The following is a 21,580-nucleotide window of genomic DNA, read 5'->3' as shown; positions in this document are numbered from 1 at the left end:
TTTGTGTTGGGACTTCCCAAAACTTCTAGGGGTTTTGATTCTATTTTTGTGGTGGTGGATAGATTTAGTAAAATGGCTCATTTTATACCTTGCCACAAAGTAGATGATGCCAGCAACATTGCAAAGTTATTCTTTAGAGATGTGGTTAAACTTCATGGCCTACCCAAGGTCATCATTTCGGATAGAGATACAAAATTTCTTAGTCACTTTTGGAGGACCTTATGGTCTAGATTAGGGACTAAGTTATCTTTTTCTACTACTTGCCATCCTCAAACAGATGGTCAAACTGAAGTAGTCAATAGATCTCTTTCCATATTACAAAGGGTAGTTCTAAAGGGTAATCACAAATCTTGGGATGAGTACCTTCCTCATGTAGAGTTTGCCTACAATAGAGTAGTTCATGAAACTACTAAAATGTCTCCTTTTGAGGTTGTTTATGGATTTAACCCTTTAACTCCCATGGATTTAATACCTCTTCCAACTTCTATTGATTTTGTTCATCGAGAAGGGGTATCTAAATCTAAGTTTATCAAAGAATTACATCAAAGGGTTAAAGTTCAAATTCAACAACAAAATGAGAAATATGCCAAGACACATAACAAAGGCAAAAGGGAGTTAATCATCAATGAAGGTGATCAAGTTTGGATTCATCTTAGAAATGAAAGATTTCCTCAACTAAGAAAATCCAAACTCAATCCTAGAGGAGATGGTCCTTTTTGAGTTTTAAGGAGGATTAATAATAATGCTTATCAAATTGATCTTCCTCCTAACTATGGTGTCCATACTACTTTTAATGTATCTGATCTTAAACCTTTTGCAGGTTATGATAGTGAGGATGAAGACCCTTTGGATTTGAGGTCAAATCCTTCTCAAGAGGGAGGGGATGATACACAAGGGTCTAGCACTATGACACACATAGGACCTATCACAAGAGGAATGGCCAAAAAGCTTCAAGAAGAGTATTCTCCAAAAGGTCAAGTACTCTTTGCTATCTTTGGATGGGAAATTGGAGATCAAGGAGATACTACAAAATTGTCAAAGCATGAAGAAGGGTAAGATGGTCATTTCTACAAAGGAGAGGTGTTCTTATCAAGATATGGAGCTACATTAGAAACCTCTCCTTCACATACGAATGTAACATTTTTCAGATTTTTCACATGTTTTAATAAGCCTTTCTAGAAGGCATTCACATGGTGCACATGGGTGAAAACGTGGCAATTGATCCACCATTTACGGATCACCATTGCCATGCCTTAGCTTCATGAATGCATCTATAAATTCATGAAGGCATCACTTGTAAAACACTTTGGAATATATGAGAAATTTCTGCATTCTGAAATTTGTCTATGCATAGCAAAATGCTTGCCAAAGTAATCTCTTCCATCAACTCTTTCCCACCTCTTAGCTTTCTTCCAACAATGGAGGTTGCCTGAAGCTAGGATCACCTCATTTCCTTCTCTACCGCAACTACCATTTCACTGAAAATCCATCAATTTCCGCTGCCACTTGCTGGACTCCCTTCCTTCTCGGTTTCTAGTTTCAACATAGCAATGGAGAGGCTTATCAAAGTGTAAGGTTGCTCCCCTGCTGTAATCGAAGAGCTCCCAATTTAGGGGTGGGTACTAATTTGTTGCATATGATTCACAATTCAACATTTGGTAGGTTGGTTTTTATGAGCAAGGACGTGTGGTTGTACTTATAAGCCCTTGAACATAAATAAGGTGTCTAGAAAATTGTGTGTATTTGATTCCTTCCAATTGGTTTTGTTTGGCAGGGGTGGAAAGCCAGTAATGTGCTGCTGTAATCGATTACAGGCACTCTGTAATCGATTACCAGTGCAAAAACAGGAATATGTACCAAAAGTGTAAGGTTGCTCCCCGGCTGTGATTGAAGAGCTCCCAATTTAGGGGTTGGTACTAATTTGTTGCATATAATTCACAATTAATCATTAGGTAGGTTGGTTTTTATCAGTAAGGACGTGTTGTTGTACTTATAAGCCCTTTAACATAAATAAGGTGTTTAGCAAATTGTGTTTTTTTTATTACTTCCAAGTGGTTTTGTTTGGCAGGGGTGGAAAGGGATTAATGTGCTGTTGTAATCGATTACTAGTGCAAAAACAGGGATATGTACCAAAAGTGTAAGGCTGCTCCCCTGCTATGATTGAAGAGCTCCCAATTTAGGGGTTGGTACTAATTTATTACATATGATTCACAATTCTTCTCTTGGTAGGTGGGTTTTTATGAGTGAGGACGTGTTGTTGTATTATAAACCCTTGAACATAAATAAGGTGTCCAGAAAATTGTGTCTTTTTGATTGCTTCCAAGTGGTTATGTTTGGCAGGGGTGGAAAGGCATTAATGTGCTACTGCAAACGATTACAAGCACTCTGTAATCGATTAGCAGTGCAAAAACAGGGATATGTACCAAAGATTTAAGGCTGCTCCCCTGCTGTGATTGAAGAGCTCCCCATTTAGGGGTTGGTACTAATTTGATGCATATGATTCACAATTCACCACTTGATAGGTTCGTTTTTATGAGTAAGGACGTGTTGTTGTACTTATAAGTCCTTGATCATAAAGAAGGTGTCTAGAAAATTATGTGTTTTTGATTGCTTCCAAGTGGTTTTGTTTGGCACGGGTGGAAAGGCATTAATGTGCTTCTGTAATAGATTACAGGCACTCTGTAATCGATTACAAGTGCAAAAACAGGGATATGTACCAAAATTGTAAGGTTGCTCCCCTGCTGTGATTGAATAGCTCCCAATTTAGGGGTTAGCACTAATATATTGCATATGATTCACAATTCATCACTTGGTAGGTGAGTTTTTATGACTGAGGACGTATTGTTGTACTTATAAGCCCTTGAACATAAATACGGTGTCCAGAAAATTGTGTGGTTTTGATTGCTTCCAAGTGGTTTTGTTTGGCAGGGGAGGAAAGGCATTAATGTGCTACTGCAATCGATTACAGGCACTCTGTAATCGATTAGCAATGCAAAAAATAGGGATATGTACCAAAGGTGTAAGGCTGCTCCCCTGTTGTGATTGAAGAGCTCCCTTATTTAGGGGTTGGTAATAATTTGTTGCATATGATTCACAATTCATCACTTGGTAGGTTGGTTTTTATGAGCAAGGACGTGTGGGTGTACTTATAAGCCCTTGACCATAAATAAGGTGTCCAAAAAATTGTGTGTTTTTTATTGCTTCCAAGTTGTTTTGTTTGGCAGGGGTGGAAAGGCAGTAATGTGTTTTTGCAATCGATTACAGGCACTCTGTAATCGATTACCAGTGGAAAAACAGGGCTATGTACCAAAAGTGTAAGGCTGCTCCCCTGCTGTGATTGAAGAGCTCCCAATTTAGGGGTTGGTACTAATTTGTTGCATATGATTCACAATTCATCACTTGGTACGTTGGTTTTTATGAGTAAGGACGTGTTATTGTACTTATAAGCCCTTGCACATAAATAAGGTGTCCAGAAAATTGTGTTTTTTTGGTTGCTTCCAAGTGGTTTTGTTTAGCAGGTGTGGAAAGGGATTAATATGCTATTGTAGTCGATTAGAGGCACTCTGTAATCGATTATGAGTGCAAAAAAAGGGATATGTAACGAAAGTGTAAGGCTGCTTCCCTGCTATGATTGAAGAGCTCCCCGTTTAGGGGTTGCTACTAATTTATTGCATATGATTCACATATCATCACTTGGTTGGTTTGTTTTTATGAGTAAGGACACGTTGTTGTACTTATAAGCCCTTGCACATAAATAAGGTGTCCAGAAAATTGTGTGTTTTTTATTGCTTCCAATTGGTTTTGTTTGGAAGGGGTGGAAAGGGATTAATGTGTTGCTTTAATCGATTACAAGCACTCAGTAATCGATTACCAGTGCAAAAACAGGGATATGTACTGAAATTGTAAAGCTACTCCCCTACTATGATTGAAGAGCTCCCAATTTAGGGGTTCGTACTAATTTATTGCATATGATTCATAGATCATCATCTTGTAGGTTGGTTTTTATGAGTAAAGACGTGTTGCTGTACTTATAAGCCCTTGAACATAAATAAGGTGTCCAGAAAATTGTGTGTTTTTGATTGCTTCCAAGTTGTTTTGTTTGGCAAGGGTGGAAAGGCAGTAATGTGTTGTTGCAATCGATTACAGGCACTCTGTAATTGATTACCAGTGTAAAAACAGGGATATGTATCAAAAGTTTAAGGCTGCTCCGTTGCTGTGATATCAGAGCTCCCAATTTAGGGGTTGGTACTAATTTGTTGGATATGTTTCACAATTCATCACTTGGTAGGTTGGTTTTTATGAGTAAGGACGTGTTGTTGTACTTATAAGCCCTTGAACATAAATAAGGTGTCCAGAAAATTGTGATTTTGATTGATTCCAAGTAGTTTTGTTTGGCAGGGGTGGAAAGGGATTAATGTGCTGCTGTAATCAATTACAGGCACTCAGTAATGGATTAATAGTGCAAAAACAGGGATATGTACTGAAAGTGTAAGGCTTCTCCCCTGCTATGATTGGTGAGTTCCCCAATTAGGGGTTTGTACTAATTTATTGCATATGATTCACTGATCATCACCTTGTATGTTGGTTTTTATGAGTAAAGACGTGTTGTTCTACTTATAAGCCCTTGAACATAAATAAGGTGTCCAAAAAATTGTGTGTTTTTTATTGCTTCGAAGTTGTTTTGTTTGGCAAGGGTGGAAAGGGAGTAATGTGCTATTGCAATCGATTACAGGCACTCTATAATCGATTACCAGTGCAAAAACAGGGATATGTACCGAAAGTGTAAGGCTGCTCCGCTGCTATGATTGAAGAGCTCCCCATTTATGGGTTGGTAGTAATTTATTGCATATGATTCACAGATCATCACTTGGTAGGTTGGTTATTATGAGTAAGGACGTGTTGTTGTACTTATAAGCCCTTTAACATAAATAATGTGTCTAGAAAACTGTGTGTTTTTTACTGCTTCCAAGTTGTTTTGTTTGGCAGGGGCGGAAAGGCAGTAATCTGCTGTTGCAATCGATTACAGGCACTTTGTAATCGATTACCAGTGCAAAAATAGGGATATGTTCCAAAAGTGTAAGCCTGCTCCCCTACTGTGATTGAAGAGCTCCCAATTTAGGGGTTGGTACTAATTTGTTGCATATTATTTACAATTCATCACTTGGTAAGTTGGTTTTTATGAGCAAGGACCTGTGGTTGTATTATAAGCCCTTGAACATAAATAAGGTGTCCAGAAAATTGTGTGTTTTTTATTGCTTCCAACTGGTTTTGTTTGGCAGGGGTGGAATGGCATTAATGTGCTGCTGCAATCGACTACAAGCACTCTGTAATCGATTAGCACTGCAAAAACAGGGATATGTACCAAAGGATTAAGGCTACTCCCCTGCTGTGATTGAAGAGCTCCCCATTTAGGAGTTGGTACTAATTTGTTGCATTTGATTCACAATTCACCACTTGGTAGGTTGGTGATGGACGTCGCGGCCCATACAAATTTGATTGCATAAAAGAATGCAGTATAGACTAGGAAGTGACTCCTAGGTCGTCTCTCAAGAATGTGTGATAATACTAATACACTAGTAGTACCAAAAGTACTGATATAATTATGTGTACTCTCATCGTGTCGGTGTAAAAACTGAGGTAAGATCTTTCCTCTTTCGAGAGGATAGAAAGGGTAGGATGTCTCGTCCATAGGTTTTTCAATCGAGCTGAGTATAGTGCCCGTTGTGAAAGTAGCGGAGTTTTTACTCATAATTCTTGAGAAGCAGGAGAGATGGATCTGAAGCTGCGGTGGAGGATGACTCGAATTGTACTGTTATGGTAAACATGTTTCATATAGTAGAGTACAAAAAGGACAATGTGTGTCTTCTTGGATTTATTTTGTTATGGTATACTTGGAGAGATTCTGGGAAGGGTTTCTTTATTTTACTTTCGAACATTTTTAGTTAATTTGATTTATTTGTTTTGGGAAATTGAATTAGAAGTTAAAAGTTTGTAATAAAAGTCTTTTTAGTTGGATTTTAATGGACTATTATTTAATTCTTTTAAGTTATCTGCTAAAAAAAATTATTGACTCGTGGTATTCTAAAAATCGGGATGTTACATCATGCAATAATGACGTGACAATATGGATGTGTTACTTGCATGATTTTTTTTTCAATGTGATATAACCGTGAATTGAATAAAAGTTTTCTATTTGCAATATATTGTTACATGAGTAAGTGTAATGGTGTGGGACCCGCAAGTGGTTGTATAGTAGGAATAAATCATCTTTATGTGATGTATACATGTTATGGTATGGGTTATGGTATGCGGGCGTGGAAAGGTGAATAGAAAGAAACGTGGATGGGTTTTCTTGTAGGAGGGGATGTAAACTAATAAAAAGTTTAGTAGAGGACTTATGTAGGGTCCATGGGTGAAGGCATAAAATGGTGTCTTATTAGTAGATGTATAGGTAATGATTGGTATGGAAGACATTAAGTTGACCTCTTAAATGGGTGGGTTGAATTTTACAATTATATGATAATTGTGTAATTATTATATTGGTTAACATATTTTGTCTATATTTCTTTATTTTCGGTTGTTACTTTTCCTCTTGCAGAAGGGTAGAAAAGTGAATCTCTTCGTCCTTGAGAAGCGGTAAAAGAAACTGGAAATCGGATGTTGCCTTTTTTCTTGTGGGAGGGTAGAAAGATGGATCTCTTCGTCTTTAAGAGGTGGTGGAAGAGATGAGTCTCTTCGTCCTAGAGGGGCGGTGAAAGAGGTTGGGTATTCGAGTGCTGACCTTTCCTCTTGCGGGAGGGTAGAAAAGGATAAATGTCTCACTCGTAGGGTTCCGGCACATGTTGGGTTCAGTGTCGTGATAGACATTTTGGAGCAAGGGAGACAGGTCCAAAGCTACGGTAGAGGACCACTCAAATCGTTTTGTTTTGATGAAATGGAATATATATATATATATATATATATATATATATATATATGGAAGTATATAAGGTGATAAGAGGTATAAGAGACACGGGTTGTCTTTGCTCAACATGTGAGGTAGAGCTAATGGGAATAATACATATTCCGATTAAGGGAAAGGATTATGGGTGTGATGATGATTGTTGGATGTAATAGAATTGTGATGAAGACTTAACAATTGAGATATAATGTTATATCGATTGAATTAATGTTTATTCTTTTAGCTCACCCTTGCATTTGTTTGTGATTGTGGTTTCCACCTGCGATAATCGTATGACTCGAGTTATTATACAGGAGCAGATGATGATACAGGTCTGGTTGATGCTTAATACGACGAGGATAGTGAGAGATTGGGGAGTTTTATTTCTTCAGAAGTTTTTTAGTACAGACTAAGTTTATAAACTTGTTGAACGGGTTAATGCTTTTAGGATGCTTTCAGTTTTAATTACGAACATTTGAAAGTTTCGAATTTATATTTACGAGTGATTTTGATGTTTTATTTTCACTCATACTTTGAGACAATTGTTTTAAAGCGTCCTAAATTGGGGCATTACAAATCAGGTCAGGTTTAAATTTTTTTGGCTAATTAATAAATGAGTCAGGATGTATTGATTCATTAAGTGATCAATTTGTGGTGGGTCGAACCGAATCGAGCCAGATGATCCATTTTGACAACACTTATACTACAATAACACTATTATATATACGAGTAAATAATATAGATAAAAGGTTCATGATAAATATTTATATTTACGCATATTTATATAAATCTCTTTTAATCAATCTTTTATATTCAGTTTGACTTATATGAAATTTGTGAGATTTTAGTATTCAACGATATTTTGCTTAATGAAGCAAAAGACAGTCACCAAAAAGTTCTTTTTAAGATTTTAGTTCCCATAAACAAAAGCCACTTTTCTAGAAGATCATAAATTTCTCTAATTGGTCATCTTTGTCGGCATTATCACTAAACATAAACTGTAATCTAGAAACGCTTTCGTAAATATTTTGTTTTCTCTTTTGTTATTTTGTTATCGGTCAAAACATTGGCTAAATAACAACACCGAGCGAGGTATTTATTTGTACGAATCCTAAAATTTATTATATTTGTAATAAATTTCATACATACAAATTATATGCATCAACTTGAAAAGAGTTTTAAATATATTGTTTTTATTATTATTATTATTATTATTATTATATATATATAGATATATATATATATAATAATAATAATAATAATAATAAAAACAATATATTTAAAATTCTTTCCAAAGTTTATATATATATATATATATATATATATATATATATATATATATATATATGACTCGGTTTATATTTCTTCTTTATTATAAATAAAATAATCTATGCATATAAATTAATTCATACATAGTTTATATTTCTTCTTTTATTATAAATAAAATAATCTATGTACATAAATTAATTCTTACATAGTCTTTTGCTATATTTAACAAATAAAGAAAATACTTATTAGCACTTAATATAAATATTTTTGCTTGGAAAACAACGCCTTATACTCCACTCTTTGACCCATCACTTTGGAGCACGTATTTCCATACAAAAGTATCTGTAACACATTCCTAGCACATGGAATGGCGGAACCAAGATTTGTAACAATTATTATTAGCCTTCAAATGTTTTCCTTGTATAAAGGAATTTGTTAATTTTTGAGAACCAAACTTCTGTATTAATAAATTTGAAAGTGAGAGAGAAAAAATGACTAGTAAGAGAAAAACGCTTTCTTCTTATCAGCACTAAGAGGATTCATCATTTGAACCGAAAGAGTTCATCAGGTTAATTCCCAGTCATTTTCCAACAACATATCTAGTATCTATAAATTTCTTACGCTCACTCACTCTTGGTCAAGGTAGCATGGATAGACATGAAAAGGTCACACGTACTCAGATACTAAAGCTTGGTACATATATAGCAAATATATATATAAAAAAGTTAACTAATTTTAAATACTACATCTTGGTTAAGCAGACATAATCTGATATTACTGTTGATAGAATTAAAATACCTTATAAACTAAACTAAATTTTCAATCAATGATGAATGAACGTTTATCTTTTTAACTTTACACATATTATTTCTTTTAAAAGAATCAAATCCATATGAAGCCTTATTACTGTTAGAAATGGGTTTTAGGCCTAACTCAACCCCACAAAACCGGCTTGTAAGGTGAGGTTTTGAAGTTGAGTTAGGCTTAAAGTCCACTCCTAACAACTACCCTAGCATGATGTTGAGCGAAGGGTAATATGAACCTGCTTGCTGTAAATAATTTGTCCATCCTCGAGGGATGACAAGAAATTGTTTACCACAGCAGCAGCAGCAAAAATCTACTGAATGAACAAGCAAGCATTCCACGCATGTTTTATAGAAAAAAAGCTAGAATTCCCAAAGAAAAAACATGTGACCACGTTAAATGAAACATCAAGTTAACAAAAGGTCACTTGATTCTAACTTCAAAGTAATAATGACACGGCATCTTGATAACTCGGTGTCTGTATGCTATTTCAAAGGAATCTAATTTCTCATTCTAATCTGCACTGGCTTTTCTTTCTCCTTCATTAACCAAGCTTTACTGGTTCGGGTTAATAATACCAGTGTCCACCACGAGGTCAGGGAAAGAGTCTAATTTCTCATTGTCCGAACCATCACCAGTATTTGAGTCTAACCTAGAAGAATCTAAAGAAGGAACATGAGTTGGAACTGAAGACGGAGTGTTTCCCGTAGTCCAGAAAGCAGGAATCTTCTTGTCATCCTCTTTCATTCTATCAGCATATTTATTTATGTCAAATCCTGTATCATCATTCCCACCAAATGCAGATTCAAGTTGGTCAAAGTCAAACAAATCCTCCATAATCTTCTTGGTGTTTTGATCATCCGAGTATGCGAACTTGACTTTATTATAAGTCTTAGTCTCTAGAATCGGCTTTACCATCTGCCGAAAAATATAGTGTAATAAGACAATGTCGATAATAATGATGAAAATTATTCGTAGCTATAAATGAACAAACTAATTAACAGGTTTTGAAAAATGTTAAAAATCATATGAATAAAGATGAAAACTTGTATTCCGTCCATGACAGACACAAATAAGAGCTTAGATCCGGTGCTTCATTTCTAGACCTAGTGGACTCCAATTTTCATCTCATCTTGAGTGGCTAAAATTACACCTGAAACAGAGTTTCTAAACAAAAAAAAAATATAATTTTTGGACTTATTTTAGTCTAGAATCTAAAGTATTTTCATCACATTTATCAACTTGTGGTTACATTCAATACTTCAGAAAAATAAAAATAGATATACCGGACTAAAGATATATGGAGGCATGAAGTGTGATAGTTAAAACTTTCACTTAATTACCGTGAAAAATGGTTCAAAGAACTTGGGTGCATTGTAAAGTATTGCCAGACCCAGGCGTTCAGGATAATGTTCTTGTAATACATGTGCAGTTTCACGCGTCACCTTTATTGATATATGTGACATATTGAAACCCTGGAAGTCAATCAACCAGACCATTTGTTCTTGTTCTGGTGGAAGATTAAAAATAGCATTCTCCATGCAGTATACCAAATATTTAATTTGTCCTTTAGTTGACTTTGAGTTCTGCACCCAAAGAAGAACGAAAATAAATTGAAGCACCGATAACATTCCTTTACAAAAACGACAACACTTTAATCAGTTATACAGGCACAATCTATTAAATTTGATCTGTCTTAAAGCAGGGAGCATAAGAGTGTTTCTGTTGGATAATATAAGTCAGGTTCAATCAATTTCAAGTATGGTATTAAAGCCTGTGGGTAGTCTATAAGTCGAGCCAACTGAATATGTCCAATCCTAAGTTCAAAATTCTACATTAAATTCAATCCATTTCTAATATGGTATCAAAATCTATCTAGTCTTCAACATGGATCACCAAAATATGTTGTCTTGCATACTTCATGATTTAGATGTCAACTCTTTAGGCATGTGTGGAGCGGAATGTTAAGATGTTCCACATTGATTAGGAATACGGCAGAATGAAACCTGAGGTGTTAGGTGGACAAAATATGTTTGAATACATCCCTCATTCGCATTCTTCCATGTACACTTATTTTGACATCCGACTTAGATAAACATGTCATGCTAGAGGTTAGAAGCAATTTTCAGAAGATACCTGTCGGCTAGGCCTCATTACTAGGACAGTTCTCCCATGCTTGTCAATATAGTTTGATCTATAGATTTTTCCTGTCTCTGCTTCATGAGCAACATCTTCCTGCATCAACAAAATATATACATCAAACAACTGTCATCAAAAGGTAATTAAAGAAAGAGTGAAGGTTTGACGTAAATGCTCATATCACTAAAATTCTGTGTAAGTCAGTAAATAAACGTTAAAGGAACTCATCAATACAAATATGGAGTTGAAAATGAGACTTATTATTATTCTCAATTATTCTCAAACCTTCTATTTGTAATAATCTAATTCTTCTAAAAAGGGAAATAAGGAAACTAGGAAACCTAAAAAAAAATAAAATAAAATAAAAGATTATGTATCTATTTCCTCTAAGTAGGAAGATTCTAAAGATATTATCTCATATTACAACATATGGTATTCAGTTGACAATAGTTCAGGTAAGATATTTATCAGAATCAAATATAGCCACACAAGGCAAATGGATCCAGTTAAGAACCTTTAATAATGTTTATCAAAGGTAAACAAGAGAATAGATGCAACACAAAAATACTCAGGTTAATATAGCTATATAGAAAGATATTTTTATACAAAATAGAAATACCAAAGACACAAGCACTTCACTGCTATGCATTACGTTGCCTTACGTCTAAAAAGTCAGACAAGACAAAAATGAAGAAAGGCAGCCACTCACCCAGCGGATTTCTTCCGGTTTGTATTCTTCTCTCCATTTCAGGGTCACTTTCAACATTTTAGCTGCCTTCTTGACATTCCAATTCCGTGCCCTTAAATACCTTGAGATGCAGGCATCAGAACAAAAAATAGATGCCTTACCAGACTGTGGCCCAATTAACCTTCTCACCTCATTGATCTAGAAAGAAGTAAATTACTATGAGATACAATGCTCCTTTGCTCAAAAGTTTGCAGCTCAATGTTTACATGTCAAGAAAAAAATTACTGGACATACCAATGCCTGCTGTTCTGGTGATGTTAACATCTTCTCCTGGCCAGTAGTGGCCGCTTTCTTTGGATCCACACTCATTGGTCTGCTAGATTCTCACTAAATGTCAAGATAGAATACTGCAAAAGACAATTCCAATTATCTAAGTAATAACCCATCTTCCAAATAATTACAGCATACCAAAGAGCTAGAAACAAAGCTACATTTTTGTCCAATAACTCATCATGCAGATGAGCTGTTATTTTTGTATAATTACAAGCTATGAAGATGACAAATTGTGTACCATTCAGTGAATTATGATAGCAAAACTTTAAGGGGGCCAAAGTGAAATCCATGAGAGATATTTTTTTTTACCTTGGTTTATTTATTAAAATGTCAGCATTCATTTATAGGCTAAAGGTTTTTTGTAAATTTAAATAATACAAATTTATCTTCATTATGATAGCTAAACTTTTATGGGGCCAAAGTGAATCCATGGGAGATATTTTTTTTACCTTAGTTTATTTGTTAAAATGTCACCATTGATTTAAAGGTTAGAGGTTTTTTGTAAATTTAAATAATACAAATTTCTCGTCATTTAAAACCTAGAAAGCAAGGTATATATACGCCGTTAGAGACAAATACATACAAAATGGTACACAGATATGATAAGACAGATGCAGGAAAATCATTTAAAGTTACAGGACATCACATGGCTAGAGTAAAATAAATAAATTAATATAAAACACAAATAACTGAAATATAAAATTTGGGAACAAAACTACATTTTAGCAAATGCGAGGGAGAGGGGACCCAAAGCAATTTGAGCTACAAAATAAACCATTAGATTATAACTTTTAATCTTGTCTATGGTTGTATCACCTAGATTTATAGTTCTTATTTTTTAACAAAATGAAGTGTTTTCACTTGATTCACCCCATATGCTCGTGTGATAGTGCATGATGCAACCAACTAAACTAATTACTAATTTTCTTAGTTCAACTTGAGCTAGGAAGAATGACAGAACAAAACAGTAACAAATGCAAAGCTTCATCGCAAAATAAAATTATCAAAGTATTACCAAAGCAGCAAAGAATTACCTATTAATGACAAAATAAAACTACTAAAGTAATGCTGGTGAGCACGAAGATAGTAGATTTCATGAAATATATAGATGGACTAACAGAATTACACACAACATTGTTTCATATAGGTTTAGAATCAATTCAACATGATATGGTCGGGAATCAATATTTTTTAAGTTTAACATTTCACTCTGTTTCCCTCTGTTTACTTTTTATCTGAAAGCTACATCCTATCAAATTGGACCATCCAAATACCCTAAAATAATGGAATTTAATATTTACAATTGAGAAAAATTAGATCTACTATGGGTGGGACTTCGGTATTCTAGTTAACTATTCCTATTTTCAGTTCTACAAATAAATTAGAGTTAGTTTACTTTCTAAATTTTACTGATTTCATTCTTACAATCAGACCTAGTAATAATAAAATTCCTATTTGTTTATGTTGCGTATCCGAGTAGCAACGAGAACAACCTCTTATGTACTCAAATCAAGCAATAGAATAATAAAAAAATGGAATTGAAGATATCTTTTATTGATGGTGATAGAACTCTCTGAATAAACAAAAGTCAACAATAATTGGAAGCATAACCTCCTTCAATTACTTTGGGAGCATAACCTCCCTCATAGGAGAATAATGTCTGTTACAAACTCAATGATCAAAACATACCATTAATCCTAGACTCTAGCTCTATTTATACTAATATATTTCCCTCCATCTCCTACTAAATATTTCCTTAGAATACATCTGCATTTAATATAAAATATCACTATATTTATTATAAATATCCCCCCATATATTATCCTAGCATATATCCTTAATTATAAATATCTTATATTGAATATTTCCTTGGAATATATATTTATTTACTCTAATTAACTTATACTGAATATTCTCTCCTAGTGTGGCTTCTTTTACTGTAATTAGCTCTTGCCAACCCTAACCGTTGCGCAGTTAGGATGGTGATTCTTCAACTGTTCGGCTCAGGTCCTTCTCTGCTTCCCACCATTCGGCCTGGTCGCTCCCCTTTTTTCCACCGTTTGGCCAGACCATTCCCTTTGTCCACCGTTCGGCCTAACCTCTGCATGCCTTCCACTGTTCGGCCTTTACGGTTAATACCGTTCGGCCTTACTTCCCTCCTACCTTTCTTCTCCTTCTCATATACTTCCCAACCCTTATCATTACCTCCCACCTTATACCCTAACAGTTTATTTACCTATAGTCAAGGAAAATTGTAATTTAAAGTAATCACCGGTCAGAGAAGATTTGAAATATTAAATAAGCATTCTAATGTACTAGTCATCCATCAATCAAACTTAAATACCGTGTCATTTTTTAAGCTTCCTCTTCTAGTAATGTTGCCGAGGATGGAAAGAAGAGAATGAGTGTGGATGCCCCTTGTTTGGTCTTTTTTTATTTATAGGTTATCTTTTTTGTTCTTTTTTCATTTTTCTATTATAATAATACTGAATAATTAAAATATTTAGAGTAAAAATAATAAATAATGATATATAAATTTTTTAGTAATTAATAACAAATTACATCATTGTATTTTCCACTCATTTAGACATCCAAACTCTTTTTTTCTTTTTTCATTGTAATTCTCTTCGTGTCTTTCCATTGTCACCCCCTCACTTTCTTTCGTACTATCAAAACAAAGCATTATTGATTAGTACATTTCTTTCTCTTACATCTTAATCAACATTTACTGTATATCTCATCAAAAAACCATTTGCTCATAAAGAAAGAAGTAATCTGCTGCAGGTTGGAGAGAATCTTGTTGGACCAAGACTTTAGCTCCTGCCCACCTCAAGGTCATTCACAGTAGAAACTCAGAAGAGCACAAATTACTAACTTAATCCTTGTCACGTCTTTCCAAAAGGTATAATCTTGTGTCGCATGCACTCAGGTATCTATTGGAAAAATAAGATAAAATACTAGTACTACGTGGAGATATCATGTTTCTTAAATTTAGGGTGTGAGTAAACAAGAATGTTATCCCGCTAGGTGAGATAATAGCACAAAATCATTAGAATTGATTAATATTATTCATCATCAAATATTGCTTATAATTTTCATAAGTCAAGATGAGAATTTACATTGTAACAATAGTAATAACAATGACAACAATCATAATACACACTTTCAAGAAAAAATAAATAAACACCCCAAAACATTGACAATAAAAAAAAATAAAGTAGTGATGCGATTACATTATTAACATGGTAAAGTGAAGAAGATAGCCTTTTCTTTGTATTTTAAGCATTAATCATTTCAAACAACGGAAGGTTAGCTTTTATAAAATTCTAATGATATCTCACCTTTGTCGGTACAAAATTGAAAAATAAAGATTACAGGATGCAAAGCTAACAGCATCTTCAACAGAGAGAGAGTATATAGTACAAAAAACATGTTGAAGTGAAAATCAAAATTTTCCGAAACCTTACTTTCCCCAAATTCAAAAGGCGGCTAAACAAGTTTGACTTAGATCCCGTCCAGCTAGTTTCGTATTCAAACATTATACCCTCAATCAAGATAAGCACAAATGTAATAATATATTCCATAAATCGAACAACGACCTTAAGGTCTAGCTAATTCAATCACCACCACGAATTGGCTGTTTCATCCTTCGGTAAAATGAAAATAAATAAAAAAAGAACCCTATAGTTGCGGAAATTATTTTCTTGAACTAGAGATAAACTAATATATAACAAAATTTCTATCGAAATTGATCAATGGCGAATATTCAGGATTCAGATTTGAAAATCATGAGGAGATTCTGAGATTCATATAATTAACAAAGAGATTTGAAAGAATGTAGATTCAAAAAGACAGTCAAAGAAAGGAGTGAAGAGAAGGAAAGTGGGTGACTAACCTGAGTGGTGGCGGAGGTTAATGGGGAAGAATGGATAGAGATTGGAAAAAGTCAACGCCTGTTCTTGTGTCGTTTCTAAGGCAGGGAAACTACAAAAATGAAAAGGAAATGAAATGAGATGGTTTTGAGACAGGGAGCCAGCGATGCTGACGGAGAGGGTGGTTTATTAATGATTCTGATATTTGTTTAAGCTCTCTCACCCTGCGTGTGTGTGTGATGTTGAACAGAATCCATTTGATGGCCCCACGTGGAACCAACTCATCCACTGTCCATTTCTTTCACTCTTTTTCCATTATTCAGCACATCATCAACTAAATTTAAAACAATAAACAATTAGTTTAATGTAAAACAACATTAAAATTAATAAATTTCTTAATAGCTTGTCTGTAAAAAAATAAATTTAAAATTTACTAAATTGATTTAATTTTTATTATTATTATGTTTTATATTTTAATATATATCTTTATTGCTTTTAATTTTTTTATTTAGGTTATTTTTAAATTTTCTATGTAATTCAAATTTAAAGAAAACATGACAATACCTCTTAAATAACTAATGTTTTATTAGATTACTCTATCTAATGTAAGAATTACAATAAACATTATAAGAAAGAAATTGATTGCAATATTATTCAAAATTAAAAATAAAAAAATGAAAAGTTATGAAAATAAATAAAAATGTATTGAATTAATTTTCACATTAATTCATTACAATAATTCATTAATTCATTACATTAATTCATTAATTCATTGTATTAAGTCATTCATATAAAATATTTTTCACAAATTTGTCTAAATTAATAATCATTACATTGCCACTTAAAATTGAAAAATGGACTTCTACAAATAGCAAATGAACTAAAATGAGTGTGGTCTTGCATATTTTAAATTAGTCCAAAAGAAAAATAGTCCCGTAATCTTATGTCACAAATTAAATTAGTTTTAATTTTTTTTATATGATGATTTAATATATAAATATAAATATATATATATATATATATATATATATATATATATATATTAGAGCTGTCAAAATGGGTCACAACCCGCGAGTCAACCCGGCCCACCACGGGTTCGGACCAGGTTAGGTTTGAAAAAATTGTATTTTTTTTATGCGGGTCAGATTTCAACCCAACTTATTTAAATCCGATTAATGCGGGTTGAACCCGTGATGGGCCGATTGGTCCACCAACCCACCTACCTAATTTTATTTTATTAAAATTTAATTTTAATTTTATAAAAAAATATTTTTTTTTTGCTTGAAAAAATTATTTAAGTTTCCTATTTTCAAAATTAATTAAACATGGGAGTGAAATTTGGGACATAAATTTGTTTAAATTTGAATTATAGAAAGTTTGTAATTTTTTTATTTAAAAAAATTGTAATTAAGTGAGTCAGTGAGCCAACTCGTTTACCCACAACCCCGTGGTGGGTTGGATCGGTTCGAATTTTTCTGACTCGCTAATAAATGAGCCGGGTTGGGTTGGCTCACTAAATATATATATATATATATATATATATATATATATATATATATATATATATATATATATATATATATATATATATATATATATATACACATTAATAAAAATATATTATTTTAAATTTCTTACAATTTTGTTTTCTTAAAGTGGATTAATACAGCCTAAATTTATTTAAATTACGGAATAAATAGATTAAATTCAAATTAATTTGTTTCCATTTAAGTCATAATTTATGATTCAACTCGATTAAATGAGTTACTAGGTGTTTATGATTATTAAATTCTTTAACTTTATTAAAATATGATGCATTCAATTAGGTTGTTTCTTACTTGATTTAGTTTGCTTTTTATTAAAGAAATTATTCGAAGCAAGTATAAATATTTAATCCAATTTAATTCAATTAAATTTTGATTGAATCTAAAATGGTAATCAAACTAAATAAAAAGATTTATTGGTAAGAGAAATTTATTGAATACGAAATTTATTACATAATATAGTTAAAATAATTTTCCTTTTTTGATTGTGGAGTCGAGGTCAATTGTTCTTTTTGTTCTGTTTGTCCAACTTTCTTACACAATTCACCATTTGTCTTTTAGTTCACATTCGTCGTTGCTTGATCAAACTTGAAGATTATCTACAGATGGTACTTTGATGCCAAAGCCAATATAAATTCGGTAGTCTAACAATAAATGCGTATTAAATCTAATTAACCTACCACAATACCTCAAATTTGTATTGATAGACTTCGAAATGAGTTTCATATTAATGATGGCCTAATCGCTACCTAACTGGTAATGATCGTACTTTAGGTTAATGTAGTTATCATTAGTCTTAATTCTCACTTAAGGTTGACCGCTCGGTAGATCATTCTCACGGACCGGTTTGCTAGGTGTTTCTGACTGGTGGGACTATTTGGTCTTGAGTTGAGTGGATGGTCATACGGTACACAGACCCCTAAGCCCGAGCATATCTTGATATACGAAGGGGTTTAATTGATAAAAAGTCTGCATATTTTGGAGATAATGGGATTTTTGTGTAATTGACCGATCGAAAATGATTTATTACATGAGAAGTTACTCCCTATTCGTGTCAAATGAGGGAGGTTATAATTGATGGGAGTGAGACACATTGCATTTTGGGATTTGTGTGCCCATTGAAACAAAAGGTCGCGACCTGTGGATCATCAAATCTTGCTTATTTCAACGACTAGGATTTGTTCATCTAAACACCCATTTCGACTATAAAAGAGGGTGAGGCTCAACGCCAATTTCACCATTGCTATTTACATTATATCAAGAGTCGAGCGTCTTTGTTCTTCTTCTCTCTAAGGTAATAATGTTGATTAGGCTATCCTTGGGTTTCCTCCTTCATCCATGGTGGTTCTCTCCCTTTTGGGACTAAAGAGGAAGATATGTTGCAAATTGGAGGTGGAAATGCGAAAGGGAGGCGCAATTGGAGCATGGTTGCTTGTTAAGGATTCAAGGAATTGAAACTTCATAAGTTATCATAGGCTCAAAGTTACTAGGGATAGGATTTGAGTATGCATGTAAGTTTATTTTGACTTGAATATGGAATTAAAATGTTTGTGAATGCATGAGAGTGAAATGGATGAACTCTAGTCTTAATAAATTGTAAATATTCTATGTTACATTTTCTTGCACATCAACTATTTGATAGAAATAGAAAAAGAGTTTCTTGTGTTTTTGTTATCTTTATGTCTAAGTGAGTTGTGAATTTCGAGAATTGTCAAGTGTTGCACAAGTCTCTTGGGAGAGAACGATATTATCACTTACTACATGATAACGATTTAAAACACCATTATTTGTGATGTGATTTTGATACTAAAAGCATCCTTTTTCACTTAGAAACTTGCTTAGACTCATGTTTTTTCATTAAATTGTGTGAATAAGAGAGTTGAGGTTGATTTCAATGATTTTATGACTAATTCCCCTTGTTTTGACAGAGATGGAAGCAGAAATGAAGAGCCAAGAAGATGGAGCTCAAAAGCCCTAAAAAAGCACTAGAAGGATGGACAACACGAAGCTCGAGCGCCTTAAGTAGAAGCTCAAGCGAGGGAAATCGACGTCTACCGCCCGGGCGCTCTCCCTGGGGCTCTAGCTTTTGTATCTCTGGTAGAGAAGAGCATAACAATACACTCTTTTCCCAATTCTTAGGCTTTCTCTATTTGTTGTTGGGAGATGATGTAACCTTGTAAACTCTCATGTATTTGAATTTATTCTTAATTCCATATGCTTTTTCATTAATTGTTAAAGTAATTCATCTGTTTCAATGCTTGCTATGTTTAACTCATTCGTTAGCATGATTTATGAATTGCATGAGTGTTGGGAGGTTCCTTTCAATTCAGGTTCTTGTTGAATTACTCCCAAGAGTAATATTGCTCAAGGATGAAGGTATGAGTCTTCGTCGTCTTTAAGCTCTTGATCTTCACATTTTATTACTAGGAATGCTAGGAATTGCATGGACTGGTAATTTGGGACAGGTTTATTCGCCGAGGGATCGGGTTTAGGTGATTTAGTGAGTGATATTGGCATTAATGCATAAAGAAGAATTCTTACATACATGAGAGAGAACTTGGTGAAATCTAACCCCAACAACATATCCATCTCATATTAATCAACATCCGTTCATCTTTGTGCTCCTTTTCTATTGATCAATTGCATTCATATTTAATTTTATGTTTTTGCATTCAAAACCAATGATCTCTTTTTATTTAAGTCTTAATTAATCTTGTTATCACACGACTGTTTAGCACCGAGAGTCTTCTGGGATACGATACTTGGTCTTAACATTTTATATTACTTGTGCGACTCAGTACACTTGTCGAAATAGTCCAACACTACGCTGCGACCTGTGCACTTCTCATTGGTTTTGTAGCCAACAAGTTTTTGGCGGCGTTATTAGGAACTTATGTTCCAACACAAGATGATTTTGACATTTTTGACTCTTTTAGAAAATGTTACGTGTTTTCTTTTCTTGTGCTTTCTTTTATGCAGTTTGTCTATAAATGTTTCTCCTTTCAATCGGTTTTCTTTGGTTTGTGCTTAATGCTTGTTTCGGGATACGCCTTAGAGCATGATCTTATTGTTGGAAGGTTCAAGGAATGGGATTTCAGTAGCCTACCTAACTAAATCAAACTAGATAACACATGTCACCAAGGATGGGATTGTGTGTTTGGCCCCCACTATTCTGGTTCTAAATACAAGTTTTGATGCATGCTTAAGTCAAGGGATTAAGTAAGTTTGTCAGGCTTAGATAGATGCAATAAGAGGAATATGAGTGTTTGTACCTTAGAAAATGATAACGGTCTAAAAACCTTTATTTTTATACTTAAATTTGATATCAAAACACACCCTTTATGGCTAAGAATGAGCTTATAATTACGTAAAACACTTAGTTGAGTCACTTGAGAGTCAAAAGTTGTTTTTAGAGATATTGTGCTTGTTTTGCATTGTTTTGTAGGGTTTTGATGAGAATTGAAGATGGAAGTGAAGTAGGGAGGACTTAGACTCAAGAAAGAAGGAGAAAAAGGAAGAAAAGAAAAGTCAAAGTCACCGCTCAGTGCTATTTTCCAGCGCTGAGCGCTAGACTCGAGGGTGCAGCCACTGCCTCTTGCTCAAGCGGTGCCGCTGAGCGTCCAGGTGATTAGAGGCAAACCGTTGAGCAGTGAGATGGACCGCTGATGAGTCATTATTTCTTGAACTATATTTATTTTATTGCACTTAAATAAACCATGGAATTGTGTTTAATTGTCTATTCTTTCCCCGTTTTCCGAATTCTACTTAGTTTGATCGGAAATTCGTAATATTGCTAATTTGGATTTTCTGAGCTGATTAAGTGCATTTCTGGTTGCAGGGAAGTTGTGGAAACATCATCTGGAGCATTAGGATATGGCGTGACACATTCAAAGGCTCAACATTTAGTCATTTAGATTCTAATTAAAGTTGTAATTTAGTTTTCTAGAAGTCCTTAATTAGAATTAGGTGTTTTGGACCCTTTTAGGGGCAA

General features: G+C 33.8%; 1 protein-coding gene across 2 annotated transcripts; it reads right to left on the bottom strand.

Moving 5' to 3' along the window:
• Positions 1–9,334: 9,334 nt before the first annotated feature.
• On the bottom strand, positions 9,335–16,255 carry LOC106763847 (random slug protein 5). 2 transcript variants are annotated; one of them, XM_014648010.2, is made up of 6 exons: positions 16,069–16,252; positions 12,135–12,247; positions 11,862–12,038; positions 11,150–11,248; positions 10,357–10,599; positions 9,335–9,931 (listed from the first exon to the last, which is right to left on the bottom strand). In XM_014648010.2, the coding sequence occupies exons 2-6, from the start codon at positions 12,207–12,209 to the stop codon at positions 9,569–9,571; spliced, it is 957 nt and encodes a 318-aa protein (XP_014503496.1). In that variant the 5' UTR covers positions 12,210–12,247; positions 16,069–16,252; the 3' UTR covers positions 9,335–9,568. The 2 variants fall into 2 exon arrangements, with proteins under 2 accessions (XP_014503496.1, XP_022637840.1); XM_022782119.1 differs by lacking the exon at positions 10,357–10,599 and having other exon boundaries at positions 16,069–16,255.
• Positions 16,256–21,580: the final 5,325 nt, after the last annotated feature.

This window comes from Vigna radiata, chromosome 6 (assembly GCF_000741045.1).
Source record: "Vigna radiata var. radiata cultivar VC1973A chromosome 6, Vradiata_ver6, whole genome shotgun sequence".
Classification (NCBI taxonomy): domain Eukaryota; kingdom Viridiplantae; phylum Streptophyta; class Magnoliopsida; order Fabales; family Fabaceae; genus Vigna; species Vigna radiata.
Note: the sequence above shows the minus strand (reverse complement) of the source record. Positions and strands in the feature narration are given on the sequence as shown.